Source organism: Protopterus annectens, chromosome 4.part0 (assembly GCF_019279795.1).
Source record: "Protopterus annectens isolate FY-2018-M chromosome 4.part0, PAN1.0, whole genome shotgun sequence".
In the NCBI taxonomy this organism is placed as follows: domain Eukaryota; kingdom Metazoa; phylum Chordata; order Ceratodontiformes; family Protopteridae; genus Protopterus; species Protopterus annectens.
In genome coordinates, this window is record NC_056733.1 from 851,101,785 (window position 1) to 851,128,171 (window position 26,387).

General features: G+C 43.0%; 1 protein-coding gene across 1 annotated transcript in view; it reads left to right on the forward strand.

The window, feature by feature from the left end:
- LOC122799621 (Golgi apparatus membrane protein TVP23 homolog B-like) overlaps positions 1–26,387 on the forward strand; it is a 287,881-nt gene that overhangs the window by 230,469 nt on the left and 31,025 nt on the right. The window contains exons 4-6 of the mRNA XM_044068804.1: positions 2,263–2,352; positions 4,228–4,356; positions 22,384–22,512. Of these exons, the coding sequence (XP_043924739.1) occupies positions 2,263–2,352; positions 4,228–4,356; positions 22,384–22,512 (348 nt within the window). The remainder of the gene's footprint in view (positions 1–2,262; positions 2,353–4,227; positions 4,357–22,383; positions 22,513–26,387) is intronic.

Here is a 26,387-nt window from a genome sequence, read left to right on the forward strand (position 1 = left end):
GAACGAATACTTATTTTGTGGCAAAAGGCTTTGAGAGGTGCAGAAAATCATAACTAGGTAAAAAATATCTTATTTCATCATTTGTCTGTAGTGGTCCTTTAATTGCGTGTAACATTACCAGAGAGACCAATAGCCAGACCTAGCTTCTGCCTTTTCATGCCTAAAGAGTGGTCCTGGAGTCCCATACTATCCTGAAGAATATTTGTCTTTGGGGCAGGCCCTTATGTGCAGCCCTTTGTCAGTGTAATGATCAAGTATCCCAGTTCACTGGTCTGAACACCCTGATGAGTATTAATGACAAAGATGTACTTGTCTATAGATGGCCTTCTCGTCACCTTTATGCATTTCACCAGTTTCCTGTGATTACAAAGTTCATCCATAGAGCCATATAGCTCAAGGCCACTGTTGTTCCTGTATCCCCCTTCTGACCTAGACAAATTGCGTTTCCCCTGCTGCTTTCATAACTACCGTGAAAACATCCCTTAACCTGTGATCTGTCAAGATGTTGCTGACACATCCATCAGGCAAACCTTACCCAGAACACCTGTCACTAAAATAGGTAATTGGATTCTCCAGTTCATTATTAATAAGCAGTTTTGCCTTTTGTGACAAGAGTGATTGCCATAGTTTCCTCTTCTCACAGGTTTTCAACTTGAAAGATGTTAAATGGATCTATTTTTCTGACTGGACATCATAGAAAAGCATGGACCCCTTTCCTACCTCTATTATTTTGTTCCTTCCTTTTTCTTGTCTGAAGTTTTTAATTTGAGCTCAGTAACTCTTCGTATACATTCATTTGGCAGTTATTTCTAATTAGATTTTGGGAGATAGCTCTTCTGTTCCCCTCTCTTACAGGTTATAATGCCTCCTTAAAGGAATCCTATCATCCTAGGCCTTGTGCTCAAGATCCTGTTTTTCTTGGAGCATTTTATTTCATGCTAAACAGTTTAAGGTTGCCTCTGGAGAACTGAACTACATTTCCTGGAAGGCACTATTTTAGTTGCCATTACTTCTGAAGAAAGAATGCTGGAATTGCAGGCTCTGTCTGTCAAACATGCATATGTAGCATTCCAGAAGGAGAGGGCGGTATATATGCCAATGCAGCTTTTTAAGCCAGAGTAGTTTGAGTCTAAAAATTAATATTTTATCACTGACATTTTTTTCTTTCCTCAATATTCTAACCAAAGTGAATATTTTCTCCATTATATAAATGTTCACAAACAGCTTAGATTATTTGTGGATAAAACCAAGACGTTTTCACAATGATTGACCAACTCTTTGTTTCATTTGCCAAATCCAAATTTCTAAGAAGGTTTCTAGGCTCCTCCTTTCCAAGTGGTTAGCTAGCTGCAATGGACTCTATGACAGTTAACTTAGAAAAATGTCTGTAATTCCAAAGGCTATAGCTGCACATCTGCTGCAGTTTGTTTTTCCATAAAGCTGTTCTTGACAACATTTCTGCAGCTATGATTTGGTTTTCCCTTAATGTCTTTATAAGGCAGTACAAGCTGAACATTTATTTCCAAGTCTTCTTTTGGGTTCTACTGCACTGTGACATGTTATGAAGATGGTCACCCTAGAGGATAAGCTAGATTCTGTCTTATCTGTTACAGGAGGCAGACCTACATCTGTTATTAAAGCAAAGCTATGTCCTTTCATAGCTTGGGAGGGTGGCCTAATGGTTAAGGTGTTTGCCTTAAAAACACAAAGTGCAGGGTTTGAGTCTCACAAGGGATAATTGGCTAGGCTTACAATGGCTCACTAGGGAAGTTAGCCTAGTACTAACCTATGAACCTTACCATAGTGATAGAACTGTAGGTAAACCATCTTCAGTAACATGCCATCTGTCTGCCCCCTCCCCACTTTAAGGTCTGGTGTCTCTCTTTTTATTATTTTCTGTTAGTATTTATCAAATACAAAAAGAAGAACCCGAAGTGCATGCATAGTGCATGGTATGAAGGGGAAGGATTCAAGATATCAGAAAAGTTTAACCTGCCAGGTGGTTCTAATGCCTGTGATGTTAGTCCTGTTGGTACAGAAGACTGACCTCCTCCTTACAGAGCCACCATTATGGTGAGTAGTTAACTTTTATTTCATGGTCAGATAATGCTGTCCCCCACTTTCTATGAATATTCCTAAAATTGATGTGTTTCTGAGTGTGCTTTTAATAAGGAACGTTGTATGTCAACTGTAGTGAAACTGTAAATGTCAGTAACCAGTGCTTTCTTAAATTCAGGCATATTGATTTGTAATATTTTTCAGAACATTACTGGTCGATTAATGGTTGGCCTTCGGTGGTGGAATCAAATTGATGATGAGGGGAAAAGTCACTGGATCTTTGAAGCCAGAAAGGTAAATTTTAATTAGATACTTGCATTATACAATTTTTTTCTCTAGAAACTGGACAACACAGTTCAGCTTATAGGTCCTTTACAAAATCAGGATCTGGCATTTTATAGTAGTTGTATTTTATGACCTAGAGTCATAAAATAACCAGAAGTATTTATTTTCATTGCACACCATTTTGTCACCACTATATTTCCAGTTTATACAGGGTTGAAAAAATGTGCGTCTCATGTTAGAGACAGTATTTTCCAGTGGATAATGCTGTAGCCAAGGATTTTGCATTCCCTAACCTGCATTGATCTTGAAGCTCATGTTTGAGGGTGCAGGAATCAAAGCCCCATGCTTGGAATCATTGGGGGGGGGGGGGGGCTGCCTTCCATAATTAGCCTTTATAAATTTTGCCATCAGCAGAATGACTGTCCTGTGGATGTTGGTGAATTTGGTGTCAGCAAAGGTTTTACAGTGGATAGCCATATATTCAGGATTATATTGTAAACATAAGAATGTTGAGTGTAATGTTGAAACTTTGATTTGGTGCACACAGTATCAAAAAGCCACTTGATAACATTTTAACATTTTATAATTCAGCCTTTTTAGACTATTTATACTCCCCTTTAAATGCTGGGAACAGTCACTTCTGAAGTTCTCAAGCCTGTTCTGTGTGGTCCCATTTCAGTGTAGCTAATATCTTCTCTGAGAGCAGTTGCTCAGATGACTGAGCTTCCTTCACAAAAGGCAAGTACTCTTGTCTCATGTTACCTCAACTCTGTTTTTTTTTATCCAGCCGCAATTACTTCATTCAGCAAACATGTTCTGTCTAATGCAAATGGATTGCACTCTCAAAGCAGCACATGTAATAACGGAAGAAAAAAATTCTATTTAAATTAACAATACAATATTTTTTGCAACACTATTTACTAGTATAGTGCTGTTTACAATGTTATGAATCGCATGTATTCTTCTAACTTCTGAAAACTAACCATGCTTCAGTACTGTGTGCTGTGTGTGCGCGTGCATGTGTGTATGTATGTATGTACGTACTTGTGAAGGATATATGTAAATAGAATTTTGCATGGGTGTGCTGCAGAGAGGATATGGAAGAGGGGAGGGGGCATGGCTGGCCAAAAATGCTACTTTGTTAGAAATGAGGAATAATGTCCTAAAAAGAAGTAAATAACCTAATGCAGTAACAGAGAACTTATGGGGTCGGAACAGTGAACTGAAACAGTTGCAGTGGACAAAAGAACCATAGGGCTGAGGAGAGTAAGCTGTTTGTATGCAAATGAATATCTGCATTTGATAAATAAAATAATGCCTTTCTCCACCATATTTTCACTTGTTTTTCCTTATAATATACCAGTATAATTTAATTATGATGTGTGAATCAGATTAAAAGTTAGTACTAGCTTTATTAATTAGACCTAATCTAAAAGATACAGGATTGGATGGGTACCATCCTGTTTTTTTCACCAAGAAACCGAGTGACTGGTTCATCGATGTGGTCACTGCAAGGGATGGTATTTCTGTACTTTTACAGGATAAAGCAACATTAGGTTAATAATGGGGGGGGGGGGGGGTCGAAGGGCACAGTCACCTACTTGTGTTTTTTTTTTTTTTTTTTTTCATAATGAAAAAGTAGTTCCGTATTTTTTTTTATTTGAATAGACTTTCAGCAAGCTTGTTTAAGTTGAAATTCTCTTTGGCAATGCACTGAAATCCATATAAACTGCCATTGTGAACGTGCTAATTTGTTTTGCAGTTTATCTGCACACTGATGTATCTCTGTGTCGTATGAATCTGATTCATTTAAAGACATCAAGACGAGCAGTAGCTAAAGGTTCCATTTTTAACACTTAATGATTACATTTGTTTCATTTGCAGCCATCAGCACAGGGGAAAAAATCATCTGAAGCAGAATCCAAAATTTTTTGGTTAGGGCTCGTCATCTGCCCAATTATTTGGGTGATATTAGCCTTCAGCTCTCTATTTTCATTCAGACCGCAGTGGCTGGTAAGTTGAAGTTACTATTTGATAAACACTAAACACACTTTAGATGTTTACCTTTCTTCACTGAAAGTTCACGTGTATTGTACTGTGCACCAACTGAATGACATATTTACAGTTCAGGTTGCTTAGAAGCACTGTAACTTTCAACCCAGCTGTTTGGTAACCCTAAAGCTGTTAACTTCTTTTAAAAATGTACTACTGAAGCATAGATGTAATAAATCTAGAGACCTTTCCTTGTAGAAAATCTGGCATACCATATAGCATGAAAAATAGATATTTCTTCAGTACTGAAAATGGTCAAGACCCTCATCATTATGAAATTATCCTAGTACTGCAACATGCTGAATTACTAAATGACAAGCAGGGCTTTTCATGAAAGTACAGATCAGTTTTTGAGCTTTTTGCTTTGTCATAATTTTAGTTCATTTTCTCTTTTTTTTTTTTTTTTTTTTTGCTGGGGGGGGGGGGGGGTTAAATGTTCAGAAGTCCTCAACAAATTGCATGTCAATTTGATGTCAGTCCTTAAAATGTTAACATTTAATGAACAAATTATATGCATCCTCTCCTCTGGTGTCAATAATTCATTTTGTACTTGCATATTAAGCTGTATGTTAAAAGCTTGTTATTCATTTTAGACTCTTTATTGGTACAAAAATTACCTGTTTAAAGTTCACAGTAGTTGGCGGTCATAGCTTCATTTTGAGTATATTTTGGGCAGCATTTTGCCATTTTAAAAGTGAAAAGTGGTTTGCATAAATCCCATCGGAATGTATGCTTCATTGTCCAACATTTTAGAGGTGTAACTTTTTTTATGTTTTTGTTAACTGGGTAAGCAATGTTAGATATAAGAACAGTTTTTTGGGTGACCCGGAAGCAGTGTTTGGTTAAGTGACTTGCTCAGAGTCACAGAGGAAACAAATAGAAGTGGAAGAAGTCAGAAGCACTTCCCTAGCAACTTTTAAATCTTGTCTGGATAACTGGATGTGCGGTTGCAAATTTTCGGCAGAAGTATATGGTGAAAGTCTACTTAATTTAGGGCACTGGTAGATGTTCATTATATTGATTACTGCTACAGTAGCCTTAGCTATATGGGTTATATCTTGCCAAAGATATAACACCCGTCCAGCTTCCACAGCTTCAAGGCACCTTCCACATGTTCAAACCATTAAGCAGCTTGAACTGAGCTTTCTAAAAACACAGGTTTGAGTGGCATGTCCTTCAGAGCTTTCCTGCCACTGAAGAGTGCTCCTCTGTAGCTTTCAAGGATCAACAGCCAGCTTGTGCTTTTCCTTTGCTTGGCAGACAAGTTCCCTTACGGGAAAAAAACTCCCATTAGAAAAAAAAAAATGTTTGCTGAATAACACTTTGCTGTTCAAGAAAGTTATTTTAAAGCTAGAAGTTGAGTGTTTTAACGGACTGTTATAAGACTGTATTGTACTGTTTATAAGAGTGTGCTTTTTTCATGTGAGTTTAGAAGTTGTTTAAAGTCATTGATGGACATTTTTTTTCTGTGGAAAAATTATGGTTAATTTACCATTGGAGGCTGGCAAAGTGTTTTGAAGTGCTTTTTATTATGTTTTTATATGAAAAATGTGACTTTTAAAGTGTTTTAGTTTTGCAGCTTTTGCTTCGTGTTTTACCCAGAAAGATGCACTATTTTCTGCTTGACCATGAAACTGTTTGTACCATAGTCAGTCCTTCTTCTAGACACAAAAAGAAAAAGTTAAGCAAATAGCCCTTGCCACCGCATCAGGCTAGCAGTTTGATTCAACCACAGGTTGGTGAGACTGCTGTGGCCATTTATTGCATCTCAGACCACTCCTGTTGTACCCCATTTTCCTTCTGGTGTAGCACCGACAGCCACTATGGACCAGGGGTTAGCCACTTTCTCTGTGTGGCTTTTGGAGCCCCTCACTAGGCAAGGGAGAGACACTCTCTTGTCATTCCAGGAACAGGGAGCAGGGAAGGCTTTGTTGTTTTGTCAGAATGTTGTGCCCATCACTGTGAAAGCTGCTGCTGTCGCCATTAATAGCACTCTCGGCCCTATTTTCACGTAAAAAAGAAAGTATCTACTCATCCTCAAATTTCCTTGGACAGGAGTAGTTTACTGAGGCTGGCACAGGGTTTAATTCACGCTGTTGGTATTTCTTGTGAAGTAGTATCTGGTAAAAGGAGGAGGGATACTTTTCCTGAAGAGATTCAAGATTCTGAATCTGGACAGGAAGATGAAAGGACAGATGCATGGTTTTCTTCTCGGATTTCTGATTCAGACTCAGAGAGCCTAGTTTCAGGTTTTCCTTGTGGGAGCTTCTATTTCTCTGAGACTATTTCATGAATGTAACAGTGTTTTTATTGGGAAAACCCTGAGGTTTCTCTGTCCCTCAGAAAATACTGTGAGCTTTTACAGAAGGAATTCTCAGAACCTTCACCTATTCCTCCAGTTCTGTTAACTGTATTGGATGTTTGTGTTAATACTTGCAATTTGTTTCTGATAGTCAAGCCAGCTGCCCTAAAAAAGGCAGATAGGATGTGTAAAGTTCCTCGGTCTTAAACTAAAGCTGCAGCTCCTGGGTCAGGTTTGGGAAGAGTGTATAAAAATTTATCTTACAGATACTAAACTTTAGTTAATTCCAGTCCTATTCTTTCTAATAAGGATGGGAAGATTATTGATAAGTATGTATGTTTCTGCAAATGTGATTTTCAGAATTTTGAATTGTCAGGCAAGTATGTTAGTTTGTTTGACTAATTGTGAAAAATATGAGGAATATTTTGTATACAATTTCCTCTTGTGAGGATAAATCTACTTTAAATTTACTTCTGTTGTACAAGTCATTGTTTGCAATGTGTGTATGACTCGGCTGATGCTTCTTCCAGGGCTGTGGCCACTGGTATTGTTTTGACGAGTTGTTAAAATGCTATTTTAAATTGTGCTTTTGTATAGAGATTTAGTTTTAGCCCCTCTGCTGCAGAGATGATCAAAAAGTGTGTTGAAAGGGTTAAGTTGATTCAGGGAATCTCAAGATTTTTCAGCCCTCTCATCATATTTTCTAAGGAATTCATTAACCTACTAGAAAAAAACATGTAATAGTAAATGGAAAAAGTTTTCTAGTTGGTGCCAACAACATAACCACCACCCACTTAGGGCTACTTGTTCTCTGGCTTTACAATATTTCTGAGTTACTACTCTATGGCCTTTCTTACTCCTCCATAAAGGTTCATTTTTTTGGCTGTTTCAGCATATGGATCCCCCTCTTTCTATGCATTCTCATGTCAAAATGTTTTTGAAAGGGGTTTTGCATAGGACACCTGTAAGAAAAGTGGTGCTTCCTTCTTGGAGTCATAATTCTGTGTTAGAGAAGCTAACATTTCCGTTTGAACCGTCTTATCAGGCTGGCTTATGGACTTGGTATGGAAACCTGTTCTACTGATTGCTGTGACCTCTGAGAGGAGAGTATCCGAGTTGCAAGCTTTTATGATGTCAGCCCTATCTAATTTTCCACAGAGACAGTTTCTTTGACAATGAATCCTGCTTTTATGCCAAAGGAGGTATCCGAGTATACTTTAAGCCAAATTATCCATATCCCAGTTTTCTTTCCTGAACCTAAAAAATGATAGAGAAAGAATGTTCCATATCTTGGATGTCCACAGACAAGTCTTACTGTCTTGATAGACCAAAATCTTTCAGACCTTCAGATCAGTTGTTCATTTCTTGTGAAAGTAAGAAGGGACAGCCTCTGTCAAAATAGACAGTTTCCAAATGGTTGTCTAAGGTTATTACTTTCAGTTGTTCTCACCACAGTAACAAAACTGTTCCAGGTAGGGTCAAGGCCCACTCTACCAGGGCTTTGGCTTCATCTGTGGCTTTTTGGAAAGGATTGGATTCTAGAAATATTCTAGAAGCAACAACCTGGTCCTCTGTGCAAACGTTTTACAGAGCACTACAGGTTTAGTTCATTCTCTAGCTCTAAATAAGGCTTTGCTAGGACCATTCTCCACAGGTTACTGAGCCCTTCCCCTTCCACCCTCCCAAATGTTGTAAGATAAGGTAATCTGGCCATGTAGCTCAGTATTATGAACATAGTACAGTTATGCAAGTAAACTTGCCATAAGAGTAGATTGGTTGAATGGTAAGTGATGCAGTAGCCACTCTCTCCCTCCTTCCCCTTTTTGTTTTTTGATTAGGCCAGGGTGAGTATATATGTATGTATTTTTCCAAGCTATGTCATCTCGGGGCTTTGCATCCCCCTTTTAGTTGTCATGAAAGCTGTGAGGGACTTGGCACTCAAACCTGAGCTGCCTGTTTGTGTGTAAAAGGTGCCCTGAAGCTTTGGATCTGGCTGGCTGTTGTATCCTTGGCAGGATGTAACCCACATAGCTAAGGCCACTGCAGCAGTAATCTTTCAGAAATTGATTGTTTTCATAAGTTTACTTCATAACTGTACTTTTCTGGTCAGTACTGAGTAATGTGTATGAGCTTCTTGAATGTCTTTCTTGGCAGTAAGCTTAGTAAGAACCTATGAAGCGTGTACTCCTGTTGACAATAAGCAGATTGTTAATGGCTCAGAGCTTTAATTCTGCGCACTAACTGTCGGATTGCCTTCATTTTAAGATGTCGTAAGTAACAGACATTTAGTCACTTTGTTTATAATATGTAGCAATTGCAATGAGTATGGCATGTGACCAGAATGGAGCTGGACAAGGCAGACATGTTAAGCAAACAGTAGCATTTTTGCTCTTCTGCAAACTTGTGCTTTGGAGGAAAAAGGGCAAGTGACTTAACTGAAAGTGACTGTCCTTGAGGAATGACGTTGGTGGTATTTCTGTAGGCTTGCCACCCCTCTGTTTTTTTTTCCGGACTATCAGGAAATCAAACTGATTTTCCGGTAGTCCGGAAAACACTGTACAAACTCCGGTATTCTGTTTCAAAAAGGAAACAGACTATCGGAGTTTGTAAATCGGATGATTTACTATGCTTTTTTTACAGAAAAGCATAGCAAATCAGCCAAAAGCAGGCGGCGGGAACGAAAAAAGAGGGCGTTCCCGTTAATCGGCTGATTTACTATGCTTTTTTTACAGAAAAGCATAGCAAATCAGCCAAAAGGAGGCGGCGGGAAATGAAAAAAGAGGGCGTTCCCATTGAGTGATGCTGTCATGACATCACAAAATAGACGGTATGTTGGTGGGAGAGGGGGCGGGCGGGGTTACTGGTGACGCAAGGGGCGTGGCGTGGCTCCGGTTTTAGCCGTGAACGAAGGTGGCAACCCTATATTTCTGTATTTAGGACTTTGTTAAAAAAAAAAAAAAAAAAAAAAAAAACACATTTTCAGTTGCCAGAAGTAAAACCCAGTATTGTTTTAATTAGAACTTTTTTCCACTTCATTTCCACACGTGAACTTCACCACATTAAAAGGCTCCCTCATACTAAAATCTTACACTACCATCTAGTGGCTGTTAAGCCACGCTGCTTGTACATAATTATGCTGCTAAGAAGAAAGTTGGTGATAATGCGTTATGTAAACATCAGTAATTTGTTCACAGTTTAAGAAATTTTTGTTTATTGTACTGGAAAAAAAATTTTTTTTTTTTTTTTGGGGGGGGGTGCTGAGAAGTGGACAGCGAGAAGTGTGAATTATATTGGCAAGTCTTGCTACCTGCCACCAGTCTGCTGAGTATCAATTATTAGTTTATAATAATTTAAATTTATACAATGTTATTTGACATGGTGGTCAATTTATGTTACGTCAGTAGGGAGTGAATAATGTTCATAATTGCGTTTAATGTATTTTTTCAGAGTGAAGTATGATGGCTTGGTTATTCAGTAAGATCTTGCTGATGTTCATCGTGTTTCACTGCTGCAGTCATTACACTTGGGTTATCCTGCTGGCAGGCGACCCGAGTTCCAAAGTCTTGGTCTGGAGTCAGTTGGCGTCGCCTCTTCCCTGATGTCAGTGCGCCAGGGGTATAAAAATTGCAACCGATGCCATTTTCTTCAGTCTTTCTTGCCGCGCGGTGCCCGAAGCAAAAGCAGTTCGCAAGTGCCGGTCGGCCGACTCCTGAGATTTTCAAAATTGAATTTCAGAACCGAAGTCTTCAATAAAGCTAAGTACCTCATTGGGGAAACTTTTTCTTGCTCCAGACCGATGTCAGTAAAAGTATTTCTTGTGGGAAGCAAATACCTCATAAGGACTTTCGCTCTTACTGTATTGCTTGCCTAGGCCCTGACCACGACGTTATTAGTTGTCGGTTTTGTGCTTGATTCAATAAACAAACTATTAAACGTCTGTTTGATTTTGCTCTACATTACTTTGGCCGAAGGTTTAATTACATAATGCTGACGGAACAACCGACGACCGCAGTTTATAAAAAACGCAGAGACAGAAAAGGACAGGCATCAAAGGTCCAAAACCGACGACGAAGCCTCTTCTAGGCCAGTCGCCGGTTCTCAGTGAAGCGCTTTCGCAGTCCCTGACACCCGCTACCTCAGAGCCACAGGCCGTAACCGACAGCCACGTGGAGACACCGAGGCCTGTGGAAACTCAAGGTATTGGGCCTACGGAAACTATACCCTCAGATGGGTCCGGAGCCGCTGAGCAGGCATGGGCTTCTGAGGGTGTTTTCAGACCTTCACAGCTTGCAATTAAGCCCACTACAGCAGCAAAGGCAAAGTCAACAACACCATTAAAGACAAGGAAACAAGTATAGCATTCTCCAGTCATCCATGCCAAAGAAACAGATGCTTAAAATGGCCGAAGACCTAATTACTTTAATCAGGGGCTCCCATCCCCCACCTGACAAAAGGCCTAGGCAGAACACTGATTGACTCCTCTGACCAGGTTTCCATTTCCTCTGATTCCTCTTCTGATCAGGGATATTCTCTCCCTCCCTATGAGGACTCTGATGCAGAAGAGTCCATACCTTCAGCCTCTCCGCCTGAGGATTATTCTTTTGGGGAAACCCTGCACACCATGAGGGAGCATTTCCATTGGGAGAGCCAGGATTATTCTGAATCCAAGAAAAGACATCCTTTTATTGCCTCAGCACAGGTCCCTGGCTTTCCCCCCTGTGCTTGATATTGTTGATTATGTTTTTTCTGAATCTAGTCTGTCTCCTGGTTCTTTACCCCCTGCACCAGTCAAGCCAGATAGGTCTTACAGAGTCCCTGACTCTCATAAATGTCTTTACAAAAACCCCGCTGCAGACCCAGAAACAATTTCCCAGGGTCCTAAAGGGGTTAAGGCTTCTACTAAAATCCTGTCTCCTCAGATAGGGATTCAAGAGCTCTGGACAGATGGGGGAAAAAAGTTTACACTTCTGCTACTTCAGCTGTAAGAGCTTTAAACTGTTAGTTTCACATGCTTAAATAACAACAGTACCTCATGTCTTTGTTAAAGCAGAAAATGGTATCTGAAGTAGGGACTTCATTTTTCAGCAACCTTTGGGTCTTGGATCCAACTTTGGATCCGACCGGCAACTTATTTTTACAGCTTATAGATCCGAGCTCCTAGCTCCTCCCCTCACCCATAATCCCCTGCCAACCCTGATTGACCTCCGATCTAGTTTGCCGCTCTTAGAAGAGACAGCTGGATTTCAGAGCTCCTGGCGACTTTCAGATAAGTCTTGAGAAAAAAGTTGTTAATATAGAAAATCTTTGATTTCTTTAATAGTGTGGGTGTTATGGATTCCCTTTTGTTAATTTTATTCATTTTTAGTGTAATTCCTCCCCTCGCTGCTTCGTAGAGTGTGTGTGTGTGTGTTGCTTGTGTTTTTGGGGCCTGGTGTGTTTGTGTAGTTATTTTTTTCTAATGTCGGAGGCCCCAAAACCCATTTTTTCTAAGTGCACCGAGTGTGGCCATAAGCTTTCACTGGCGGATGGCCACACTCTGTGTGTTCGGTGCCTTGGGGTTGAACTCCTGTCCTCAGGGTGTTCCATTTGTGCAGCGTTCAACCCCAGGGCACTGAAAGAGCGGAAGTCGAAGTTGGCTCTGGCGGGACTTTTGCCCACGGATCCAGCTTCAGCCTCCAGTCCTCCCGTGGCTCCTCCTCAGTCCTTGGTGGTAGCCACTCCTGCCCCCCCTTCTCCCGGCTGGGACTCAAACTCCCACTAAGACGCCGGAGGAAAGGGAGGCCAGGAGGGAGAAAAGGAGGGAGAAGCACCACAAGCGGCGGGCCGAGGCCTCCGCTTCGGCCCCCCCAGCTAAGCGGGCTTCTCCCTCCACGGCTTCCAGGTCCTCTCCTCCTCGGATCCGATCCCCTTGCTTCTCCCCGGGACCCGAGGAGGAGGAGACCCGATCTCTGTCGAGGTCATCGAGGCGGCATTCCTGGCCCGCCTCGGTGGCCTCGTCGAGATCTACTTATAGTCTTTCTGATGCAGACTTGGACCGGATGATGAGAAGGTTCATCCTGCAGATGGGAGTGCTCTTGCCCCCCCCCCCTTCGGGGGGGGAGCTCGACGCCTTTTTTTTGCCCCGATAGCTCCTTCTCCAACCCGCTTCCCGGGTTCGGAGCACTCTGAGCCGGGCAGCGTTGGAGCCGGGGGTGGGTCGGCAACGACAGTACTGGGTACTTCGGATCTGATCCTGCCCTCGAGTCTGTTGGGTCCTTTGTCGGATCCAACCTCTCGGAGCCGTGGGCCGAGCTTTGGATCCGAGGGATTCAGTGTGCCTTCGGCTCCGTCCAGGGGGGAGCACACTGGTCCTTCGGATCCGGTGGCCTCGGTGCCGGTTCCGACCCCTTCATCGGATCTGAGTGGGAGCCAGCTTTCGGATTCCAGGGAGAGAGGCTCCCCCTCGGCCTTCGATGTAGTGGAGGGGGCTCTGTTGAGAGCATCTGGACCCCCGGTCCTTGCATCGGCTCCACCCTGCACTCCCTCTCTGCTGGGCCAGGCTTCCATCACCCGGCCACAGGGACAGCCTGCTTCGATGTCCCAGGTTGTTCCACTGGAACAGGATATTGCTCGTGAGACCTCCTCGGACAGTCCCCCAAGGAAGTACCTCGCAAGCATAAGTGTAAGAGGAGACACGTGAGGACACGGACTTGGATGAAGGGGAAGGCTCCCCAAGGTCACGCCCCAAGGATGTCTCCTTTGGAGACATCATAAAAATGCTCAGGATCAGGGGGGGTGGTCTGCCCCCCAAGGCTTCCTCCGACGAGTCCGTGTTCTTGGAGGTATTCGAAGCAGGCCCATCTATCTCTTGGGTGTCCCTTCCGGCCGACCCCCTGGTGGACCTCATCACCACCAGGGCGTGGAAGGAGCCGGACACTGTGGAGCCAGTCCCCAAACGCCTGGATAGAATTTTGAGTCCCCCTGCAGACCGGTCCCATTGGAGCAAGGGTCCCCCCGTAGATGCCATGTTGATGGCGGCAGCCACGAAGAGGGAATTAGCTCAGGAGAGCCCCTCGGTCCATCCACCGAGCAAGGAATCCCACTCGATGCATCACCTCGGGAAGTGGGTATTTAGTTCAGCGACCTTCTCAGTAAGGTCCCTGAACTACATGGCACATGTCATCAGGATGCAGCGAGATCTTATCAAAGAATATGCTGCTTCCCCCCCAGAGTCCATGTCGGCGGAGGACGAGCAGTTGTACTCCACTCGTATGGCCACTCTAAGATCCGTTTCAAATACCTCTATGCGGCTTTTGTCCCACGCCACAGAGGGAGCCGCTAGAGCCAGCGGAGCGGGTCTAGTCATGAGACGTCAGGCCTGACTCCGACATTGTGACTTCGCGGAGCCCTTTAAGGTGTCCTTTGCGAATGCCCCCTTTGATGGTTATGCCTTGTTTGGCAAGACCGTTCGCAAGACACTTGTCCAGAGCGAAAAGGACGGGAAGACGTTGTCTGCCATCGGAGACCGCTTTTCTGCTCCCTAGAAGTCCTTCTCCAAGAACCAAAAGGGACAGAAGAAGATGTGGTTCCGGAAATCGCAACATTCCCATCCTGCTCTGGACAACCAGTCCTTCCGTGGCAGGGGAGGACAGGGAGGACACCCCCCTAGAGGCAGAGGGGCCCCGAGAAATTTTGGGTCCAGAGAAACCTTCTCTGATCGGCCCACACAGCAGCCCTGAGGGGGTTGCCCGACTGCTCCACTCTGGAGGCAGTCGGGGGGGGGGGCACTTCTTGAAGCACCTGGCAGCTTGGGAGTCCATTACGTCAGATCGCTGGGTGCTTCGTATCATATCCAGAGGTTACAAAATCCCACTGCACCATGTCCCCAGACTCAATGTACCACCCGAACAGAGGGAGGCGGCAGCTGCAGAAATTCAGCAGCTGCTAGAAAAAAGAGCCATCCAGCCCGTCCCCCCAGATCAACTCGGATTAGGGTTTTACTCCAGGTTCTTTCTGGTGCCAAAAAAGACGGGGGACTTGAGACCGATTCTCGACCTTTCACTCTTGAACCTGTCAGTAACCAATAAAAACTTCCGGATGTTCACCCTTCAATCCATTGTCCCCCTCTTGCAGGAGAGCGACTGGATGTGCTCAGTAGACCTCAAGGATGCGTACTACCACATTTTAATGGACAGACTATCCAGGAGGTTTCTCCGCTTCCGGCTGGGAGCCAGTCACTATCAGTTCAGGGTCCTTCCCTTTGGTCTCACCACAGCCCCCAGGGTGTTTACCAAAGTGTTAGCAGTGATAGCGGCCCACCTGAGACTCTGGAATGAAGGTCTTCCCGTACCTGGACGACTGGCTCCTGTCCGCCCCGACAAGGCATCTACTCTGCGCAGCCAGAAATCACCTTCTCCGGCTAGCTCCCTATCTAAGCATTACGATCAACCTGGAAAAATCCTCCCTTGCTCCAACAAAAGTGATAGATTTCATAGGGGCCAAACTAGATACGAGAAGTCTGCGAGCGTTCCTCACTTTGGAGCGACTTCACAACCTGAGACTTCATGTGCGGGCCATCCTCCAATTAAAAGCCCCACCGGCGGAATTGGTCCTGAGGGCGCTAGGCTCCATGGCAGCAGCAATAACTCTTCCATATGCTCGCCTGAATATGAGGGTGCTACAGTGGACCCTTTTAGTCCAATGGTCCTTTCAGTTTCTTCCCCTCAGCCATCCTGTCTCACTCAGCAGGGCTTGCAGGAGGGCCCTCTTATGGTGGCTCCAGTCCCCGGACCTTCATATGGGACGACCCTTCTGCACGCCGCCTCCCCTCGCCACGGTGACCACGGACGCCTCTCTCCTCGGGTGGGGGGGCATTGCTCAGGCAGAATGGTCCAAGGCACGTGGAACGACACAGAGACCTCCTTGCATATCAACGTTCTGGAGATGAGGGTGGTGCTGTTGGCATTGCAAGCACTTCAGAACCTTCTCCCCATAGCAACTATTGCGATACAGACGGACAACATGTCAGTTGTCTGGTACATCAGCAAACAGGGGGGAACCAGGTCCTACCCTCTGTCGAGAGGCCATGAGGTGTGGGAATGGGCGATCTCCACCAACCACTTCCTTATCGCAACGCACATTCTGAGACGGTCCAACATTCTGGCGGACAAGCTCAGCCGCACTATTCTTTCCCCTTACGAGTAGTCTCTCAATTCCCAGGTAGCGAAGCGGATTTTTGCCGAATGGGGGAAACCCTGCTGCGATCTTTTTGCCACTCCCTCAAACGAAATGCTCCAGCTTCTTCGCTCTGATTCCCCCATTCGAGGAAGCCCTGAGAGACGCTCTAATGCATGCTTGGCCTCCCGGTCTACTTTAAGCCTATCCTCCTCTACCCCTGATGCTGAAACTAATACAGAAAGCCTCTTGGTTGGGGAGCAGAGTGATCCTCATTGCCCCTTTTTGGCCTTGTCAAACTTGGTTCCCTTACCTGTGGTCTCATCTGGTGAATCCTCCCTGGATTCTGGATCCCATTCCGGATCTAATATCCCATCCCTTAGGCCTACCGACCCCGAATCTGGACAACCTGAAGCTGACAGCTTGGCTGCTTCAGTTCCACTCTTAGTCAGGACTCCCGGCATCTCTTCACCAATTAAAGCCATCTTGGTGGCAGCACATAAACCTTCCACTAGAAAAGTCTGTCGCAGTAAATGGAAGCGTTTTTCCATCTGGGCGGAACACCATAACATAGATCCCTTCACGGCTTTGTTGCCGTCCGTCTTGGATTTCCTCACCGGACTTTTTCAACGGGGAGCTAGCTGTTCTACGGTCAAGGTTCAATTGGCAGCCATTTCTCATTACCATGTGGGACACGAGTCAGGTCTCTTGATGACTGCGAAATTATGTAAAACCTTCCTCAAGGGTACCTTCCTGCTCAGGCCTCCTGTCAAGAAAGCTGTACCCCCTTGGGATCTATCATTAGTCCTTCAAGCCTTGACTGCCCCTCCCTTTGAACCAGCTGCCTCGGCCGAACTTAAATATCTTTCCTGGAAAACAACGTTCCTTGTCGCCATCACTTCAGCGAAAAGAGTTTCTGAACTTCACGCCCTTTGTGTGAAACCTCCCTACTTGATTTTTCATCAGGATAGAGTGCACCCCAGGACCAATCCCTCCTTTCTTCCTAAGGTGGCCTCTGAAACTAATATCAACCAGTCCATTAACCTGCCAGTTTTCTTCCCTAAGTACCAGAATAAAGGAGAATACAAGCTGCATTCCTTAGACATGCACAGACAATTGCGCTTCTACATTCATAGGACTGCTGGTCACAGACAATCAGATCAGTTGTTCATTTCCTTTGCCAAATTCAATCTGGGTATAGCTATTTCTAAGGTCACCTTATCACGATGGATTTCAGTGTATTCTTCTGGCCTATGAAACTTTGGGGAGGCCCGTACCTCAGGGAGTACGGGCGCACTCTACTCGCTCCATATCTACTTCTGCTGCCTTTAGATCTAGAGTTTCTTTGGATGATATCTGCTCTGCAGCCACTTGGGCCTCATCTCATACCTTTATCAACCATTATAAGCTGGACATTATTTCCAGAGGGAGAGCATCCTTTGGCTCTGCAGTGCTCCGGAACATCCTTCTATGATGGCCGCCCAAGATTCAGGTAGCCGGGGACTCTGTCCCAAAGGTTGCTGACAAATGAAGTCCCTACTTCAGATTAAGAAGTTATGTACTCACCATAACGTTCCATCTGAGTAGGTGACTTCATTTGTCTGCAACCATCCCCCCTCTTTCCCCCTGGCCTTCAGAAGTCAATTCTTGAATGTCCTTTCGTGGTCCCTTTTTGGGACACTTTGGTCTGAAATTTGTATAAGGGCAAACTTGATCCTGAGGTCAATCAGGGTTGGCAGGGGATTATGGGTGAGGGGAGGAGCTAGGAGCTCAGATCCATAAGCTGTAAAATAAGTTGCCGGCTCGGATCCGAAGTCGGATCCAAGACCCAAAGGTTGCAGACAAATGAAGTCACCTACTCAGATGGAACGTTATGGTGAGTACATAACTTCTTATTCAAATACAGAAGGTTCTGACAGTAAAGAAATGCAGGATTTATTGCATGCAATTGAACAAGTGGGAAAGCATACTCTGCAATGTGGTTTTGATTCATTAGAGGCTTCTTGTAGAGCCGCAGTTATAGGTTCTGTTATTCGAAGGCATGCTTGGTTGAAAGAACAAAATTTACCTGACCATGTTAAAGTAAAATTATTGGATGCTGCATTACAGCATGATATTTTGTTTGGTGTTAAGGCAGAAGAGGTGTTAAAGAAAAAAAATGGAGGATAAAGCAAAGTCAATGCAGACAGTGAAAGATTTCTTACAGGTTCAACCACCTAGATTTATCAGAATCTGGCCTTCAAAAAATTCGCCCTTTCCAGTGTCAGACAGGCCACAAAGAGCCAGATACAGACGCCCAAGAGGCAGATCACAGCCACAAGGCTCCTACAGACTTAAGCAATGGGGTGCTTCAACCCCCAAAGGAGGGGAAGACAAATCACAACTTTATAGGAAACAGTCCCAATGACTTCCCTCTACAAATGCCAAGCACTTACCTCTTGACAGCACCCCTAGGGGGGAAGCTAGCACTTTTCTCAAAAAATTGGCACACGATCACCCAGGACCAATGGGTGCTGAATATTGTTTCTCAGGGTTACAGGTTCCACTTCCACACTCTTCCAAAACCAAAAGGTATGCCAGACCTGCCACAAAACCAATGGGCAGAGGCACAAAAACAGATTGCTGCTCTTATGGACATGGGAGCTATTCAAAAAGCACCACAGCAAGAACAGGGACAAGGATTTTACTCAAGACTTTTCTTAGTATCCAGAAAAGACAAAGCCTGGAGACCAATACTGGACCTGACAATCCTAGATGTTCCAAAATTCAAAATGTTAACATTACAGCAACTTCTGCCCGTGCTGGGCAAGAAGGCTTGGCTAGTTACTTTGGACGTCAAGGAGGCATACCTGCATGTCCCAATCAGACAATCTTGCAGAGAAGATACCTCAGATTCATAGCAGGCTCAATGCATTACCAATTCTCTGCACTGCCCTTTGGCTTATCTACTGCACCCAGGGTCTTAATGCCTGGCACCAGTAATTGCATTTTGCAGACAAAAAGGAATTCAAATATATCCCTACTTGGACGACTGCCTTATTCAAGCAGAGAGCAAGGACATTCTTCTAAAACATCTGGCGTTTGTAAAAAGATTGCTAATTTGCCTAGGGTACACAGTAAATGAAAAGAAATCATAACTAGTGCCCTCTCAAAAGATATTCCTGGGTGCAAGCTTAAATTCAACTGCCCAGATGGCTTATCTCACGTCAGATAAACAGAGGCAACTGACTCATTACTTTCAAATGATGGCAACAAAGACCCAGCTCCCGCAAGAAAAATTCTGCAGGACCTAGGCTTCATGGCTTCCTGCATTCTATTAATTCCATATGCAAAACTGCATATGAGGAAACTAAAATGGTACCTAAAAAGTGTTTGGACTCAGCATTGTCACAGTCTGGAGATAATCATAACCTTAATTCCCTGCCTACAACAGGAGTTTCGATGGTGGGCCCAGGCCTGTCACCACAACAAGGGACAGCCTTTCACTCTACCCACAGCCAGGCAGACAATAACAACAGATGCATCAGATTATGCCTGGGGAGCACATATGGCAGGAAAATGTATTCAGGGCACGTGGACCAAGGAACAAATGCATCTTCACATCAATCAAAAAGAGATGCTAGCTGTACAGAATGCCCTGACAGCTTTCAAGGACCTAATACATCCAGGACAACTATTAATAAAGACGGACAATACCACAGTTATGTGGTACATAAACAAGCAAGGGGGCACTCATTCCTACCCCCTATGCAGACAAGCCATGACTTTGTGGAACACAGCACTGACCTATCAAGTACATCTGCAGGCACAATTCCTGCCAGGATCAAAAAACACACTGGCAGACAAACTAAGCAGAAATCTCATGGATCCTCACGAATGGAAGCTCAATCCATAAGTATTCAGCATGATAACAAGGAAATGGGGACGCCCAGACATAGATCTCTTTGCCTCCCCTCACAATTACCAAATTCGAAAATTTTGCACAAGGACTTATCACCCTCAAGCATGGAAAGTGGATGCTCTTTCATTCAGCTGGAAAGGCCTGACAGTCTATGCCTTCCCTCTGATGCCTCTTCTCACCAAAGTGTTACTAAAAGTCAGACAAGAAAGGCCAAGAATGATCCTGATTGCACCAGACTGGCCACATCAGCACTGGTACCCAATCCTAAAGAATTTGTCTCAAGGCCCACCTTGGCTTCTACCTCTAATGCCTTATCTTCTGACACAACAAGACAATCAGATTCTACGCAGTCAACTCAGAACCTTAAACCTGGCAGCATGGCAGATAATGTAGCCACTCAGACTGCACCTCTCTCTGAAGCTGTTATGGATGTCATTTTAGAAGCCAGGAGGCCCAGCACTAGGAAATCTTATGCAGAAAAATGGAAGAGATTCTGTGCTTGGAACCAGGCACAAGGGCTCGAACCACTAGTCCCTAATATACCTCAGATTTTACAATACCTAACTGAGATGTTGGACAAAGGCTTATCCTTCTCATCTATTAAAATCCATGCCTCTGCCATTTCAGCTCATTACAGTATGGAACCTCCTATTTTTTCACATCCTCTACTACGACAGTACCTCAGAGGGGCAAAAATTGTAAGACCCCCCAAGGAGAGCACCAGTACCTACTTGGGACCTCAATTTTTTTTAGAAAAACTTACTCTTCCTCCTTTTGAGCCAGCCAGCACAGCTGATCTAAAATTCTTGTCATGGAAAACTGCTCTGCTCAAAGCAATAACTTCTGCAAGAAGAGTCTGAGTTACAGGCATTAATGGCTGTGGAACCTTTCCTCATTTTTCATCAGGACAGGGTGTCTCTTAGGACAAACCCAACATTCATGCCAAAGGTGGTCTCCAATGTGGCCTTAAACCAAACCATTAATTTGCCTACTTTTTACCCAAATCCCCAGAATAAAGGGAAAAGACTTCTGCATGCTTTGGACATACACAGACAGCTATTCTATTTGGACAAAACAAAAGCTTTCAGAAAAACTGAGCAACTGTTTATAGCATATGCTGCAGGATCACAAGGAAAGCCCATCACAAAGCAGACAGTCTCGAAATGGATAGGACACTGCATCCGCTTCTGTTATGCACACCATGGCAAATCCAGTGCCTAAGGGCATTAGGCCTCATTCTACCAGAGCAGCAGCCACTTCAGCAGCTTTCCTCAGAGGAGTACCAACCAAAGACATTTTAGAAGCTGCAACCTGGAGCTCAGTGCACACTTTCACCAAGCACTACCACTTACCTCTCTGCTCTAAATCCAGAGCAGGCTTTACCACTGCAGTTCTGCAGGGCTTGTTAGCCTCTCCAAATCCAATTTAGACCCAGCCACCCAACCTCAGCTTTGGGATTCTACCCAAGTGTAATGACTGCAACAATGAGACACGATGAACATAATACAGTTGTGTACTTACCATAAATGTAGATGTTCGAGTGTATTCACTGTTGCAGTCCAGGTTACCCACCCACCATCCCCCTTTTCCATTGCTGGGACTTTTCTGTACTACTCATCTCTATACTACCTATGGGTTGTATTTGCTTATAGATGAAAGAAATGTTTATAGTTATATATGCATGTTTGTTGGCATAATTATATCTTTCCAGCCTTCCTATCTGGGGGCACCTGACATCTGGGGCAAGAAAAACTGAAGAAAATGGCGTCGGTTGCAATTTTTATACCCCTGGCACACTGACGTCAGGGAAGAGGTGGCAGCAACCGACGCCGGACCAAGACTTTGGAACTCGGGCCGACTGCGGGTTGCCTGCCAGCAGAATAACCCAAGTGTAATGACTGCAACAGTGAATACACTCGAACATCTACATTTATGGTAGGTACACAACTGTACTTTTCAAAGTGGATTTTTTTTAAGCAGTGTGGTTTAATAACCACTAGGTGGCAGTGTATGATTTTTACTGTTTAAGCAATAGAGACAAGGGAGCCTTTTAATCTGATTAAGTTTGAAATGTAGTGGATAAAAGTGCTAATTAAAACGATAGTGGACAAAAGTGCTAATTAAAACTATATTGGGTTTTACTTCTGGTGACTGCAAGTGTATTTTTAATTTGTACTTCAGTCTTGTGGACACATTTTCTTGGTTACTTGTACTTGACTTGGGCAAGGTACACACATCCCTCATTTACTTTGTAGAGTGCAGTCATAGTACGTAATGGAAATCACTTCAGCTGGTGTGGGTGTCAGAGTTGGATCACTTCCTTTATTGGGGCAATGCAGTGTGGCCACTAGAAAAATGAAGTGATTTGTAAAAATGCTGCTTAAATAAAAATTCTCAGTTAAGTAATTTGAACTGACCGCTGTTTTCATTTTGTTCAGAGTACCAGTGGTGGCCAAAAATTCAAGTGGTGTTTGCTGTGAGTAATAGATACTGCCTTCTAAGGGAATAGTCTGGAGTATTTAACTGGCTAGACCTTACAGTAATGAGTACATGAAACCTAAGGATAACATTTAATTTTCATTTTTTCCCACATTTCTCTTTCCTTTAATCATTTTGTTTCTGTTTGATGTAGGCAGTGGTCATCATGGGGGTTGTTCTGCAAAGTGCCAACCTGTATGGATATATTAAATGCAAAGTCGGCAGCAGGAAGAACCTAACCAGTGTGGCTACTAGTTACCTAGGAAAACACATCCTGCAACAGGTGTGTATCTGTAGACATCCTATGCGTTGATGTTTGTAAGTCTTTAACAAGTTTTTTGTTGGATTATTATGAAGTTACTGAACAAAGTAATGCTATATGCTCAGGACGGCAACATGCATTACTGAATGCCCAATTTAGCAGTTGACAATTGACAAGTGTGCTGTGCATGCTGCATTCAAGATTATTTTTTTTTTATTTTTAAACTGCACACCACTGAGTGCCCAGGCATAATAGTGCAAACAGTCACAGCCTCTTGAGTTCACATTTTGCATGTGGCAACTGCATGCAAGTGAAAAGTGTTAACATTAAGGACATTCAGAAACAAAAATTAAACAATATCCACATAGTTAAAGTCAAAAAGTACCATGTTGGGCTACAGACTGAATCATTCCACATGGCGTAAACTCATTACTTTTAGCCACAACCTTTGGAAGACAGCTTTCCTATCCAATAAATGCCTCCTTTTCAGCAAAGGTGGCAGACCACAAAATTTTGAAGTCCTCAACATGATTTTGCTCAGGTTTGTCTCTCATGGACAGATTCAAAAAACTCCAACTTTTCTCTGTCTTATATCATCTATTAAGAGGCAATCTCTGCTTGACTTACAAAGCCATGTATGACCCAGCCCTGTTAGAAATGTTACACCTAAAGAAATCCCAATCCCTCCGTACCACACGCTCCAGGGACCTCAACCTCATTACCACAATCAACAGAACATGCTGGAGGGACAGGTTCATAACCCAGAGACTGCCCATGTCCCTTTTCAAGAGAAATCTTGATGTGTGGGTGGGAAATAGAAAAGTTCACCCCAGGGAACACTCCAGTGGCTCTACTGGAGCCATTGGAGTGTTCCCTGGAATGAACACTCCAGTGGCTCTACTTGATAGAGGCACTGGGAACTAATGGCGGCATGATGCCAGGGCACTTCTATGGGCTAGGCTTGCAAAGGCTCCAGGGCCGTTGGCCTAGTACACACCTATGACTCTATGAACCTATGAATAGTGTTCAGAATGCCCAGCATGCAAAAGTGCTTTTCCCCCCAATAGACTCCCTAGATGCCTATGCATGGTAGTACTTTGTATCCATGACTGGTAAAAATGTGCCTGAATGTTTGTGGTAAAAGAATAATTTCTGAGTTTCCAGCTTATATGGTAGACATAAAATTAATTCTTGTGTAGGTTAATTGATTGTATTCCTTTCTCCACAGCCTTTTTACACTTGCCTTCAGTTTCCTGTAACATTTGCACATGGCAACACTGAGATTTGGGCAGAGGCAAACTATGTAGAGCAGGACGATGCACTGAGGCTTACCTTGCTGAATCTCAATTACATTTACTTCCTTACGATATGCTGTCCAACCCTTTAAACTGAGACAGAAGACCAAGGGACAAGCCAATAGGGGGAACTAACCGGAGTGAGTCAGAGCATGGCTGGGTTGTAATATGTTGTATTGCAAGGAGATGGGGAATAAAGAAGGGGGAAATGTTTATTCACATAACAAAAACACAATCAGCATTAAATCAAGTACACATAAAAAGTCTATCAACAAAGTACATATTCTTAAAAAAAAAAAAAAAAATAAAGCAACATCCACAACCTATTATTCAGTTAATAACAACAAACTTCTTATACACACAGTGTTTTTCTAGTACTGTTTCATTTCTTTAACTTGAAAAACTCCATTGTTGGGTAGCACCAAAAAAGTACAAATCCAGTTGTAAATAGTAAAAATAAACTTTAAACCAGCATATTGCTTTCTATATACACCACTTTAAAGGCCCATTATAATCACTACCTTCCATGTACAAGTAGTGCTTCAGTTTGTCACATACCACACACCACAGTTTTATATGTAATATGTTTTAATCTGTTTATTTTCCATTTCTCAGCAGATGAGGCCCAAACATATGAACATTCAAGAGAAGCATTTTTTTAATTTATTTTTATCTATTTATGTACTTACTTAAATGCATAATTTAAGGCAAAAACACAAGTTTCACTGGATATAAACTCTCATGCCATCCACCATATCTTTCATCCCACTGTTTAGATTTGAGATTAGTATTTACTGAAATTCTTTTATAAACAGACATCTGATTTACATTTCATATATAGGCTGGAATATGCACCTATTTATCTCACCTTTCATTCTTCCCAGATTTGTCATTCTGTGGTACCAAACCAAAAAAATCCCTTTAGAGCTTTCTTCTAGTCCCTACTCTCACCTTCCTTAGTTTAACACATGCCAACCAAGTCCTTCATCCAGCCTTCAGTCACCCACATGCAATCTTTTAAACCTTAAATTCTCCACTCATCCCATTTTCTTTTGAAACATTCTCATCTCTACCAAGTTTATAACTGATTTATTAAGAACGTTTAAAAAAAAAAACACTGGGCCTACCCCCCACTACTGAGCAATATTATCATACAACAAAATTTCTAAGTTATATTCCAAATACCATGAACTACAAAATCCCCCCAAAAAATCTTTACATAATCATGCTTGGGCTCCATCTCTTGGGCCACAGATTATGCCATATTCTGTTTGATTTTTAATAATTTCCTTTATTTCCCTTTTGCCCACACACACTCCACATTCTCACTTCCTCCTCTTGATGTTCAAATAAATCAACCACATAATAAAAAACTTTTGGCATGTTTGTTCATAGTACAGAACATAGACCTCACATTTACTTTCTCTGCTAAAGCCTGATAAATCTGTCCGTATATGCTACACACAAAAACTTAAGACAGAGATGTGTGGAAAAAACATGAAAAGAGGTACAAGCAGACAAACTATGTACAAAAATTCAAATATCTACACAAGAGAAAATTACCTTACAGTAAGCACAAACAGGTGGCACAAGATATGTCCTTAAAGCTAGTACAAGCTACCTCCTTGTGAAGTTGCTCAAAATTTTTTTTTTAAAGGACAGCAATGGGATTCTGTTATTAAATGTTCAAGTTCTCTGTACTTTTTCTCCCTATTTATTGTCCATGCTATTAGTAAACACAGCATTTAAAATATTTTAAATTGATTTTCTCTCTCCACTAGAACAGTACCTTACTGTACTGTGGTGGTTTCACTTTCAAAAAACTTTCATCCCGCCCTGAAAAAGTCTCTAATTCATTGATGTCATCAAGGCCACTGAAAACAGGTAGTTTTCTGGCCAATTCCCTCCCCAAACTGATATCATCATGGCCGTTCTAAAAACCCACCCATGCTGTGGTGTCACAGCTCCCTGGTCCTTCCCCTACCCATACAGAAAGTAAAGACTAGAACAAGGAAAACAGTACACGAGTCAAATTTCCTGCTGTGAGCTGTCAATCACAGCAGGTAAGAGTTGAAATTACCCTTAGCACTTTGACAGCTAGGGAAGTTAGGTGTAAAGGGGGATGGGAGATGAGTCAAGCTAGTACAATTCAGGCTTCACAAAAAATGCACTTTAGCCATTCTAAAAAGAAGCAACAGTAAAAAGCACTTTCAAAAGTTTGTTCTGTGGCATTTGTACTGTTTGTGTTTTAAGTAGTCATTGAACAGCATGAAATGTTACTTAAAACTGACTGAAAAACAGCAGTGTATGCATGTAAAATCAATGCAGTGACAGGAGCTTTAGGAAGAAAGAGGCCTGTATGGTGTAACTTTTTACAGATGAGCACTGCATTGTGGGATACCTAGAGGCAGACTAAACAATCAGAATTACTTCAATATGGCAGATCCCACATAGTCAGACTTAGAAATTGCATATAAAAATATTTAAAAACCTGTAAATATTCTCGGAGTAGTGTTAAAATGTAGGAAACACCATACCATGATGAAATAAAACAGTTTTTTTTTTTTTTTTTTTTTTGAGTCTGTGGTTGCGGCTCTCCTT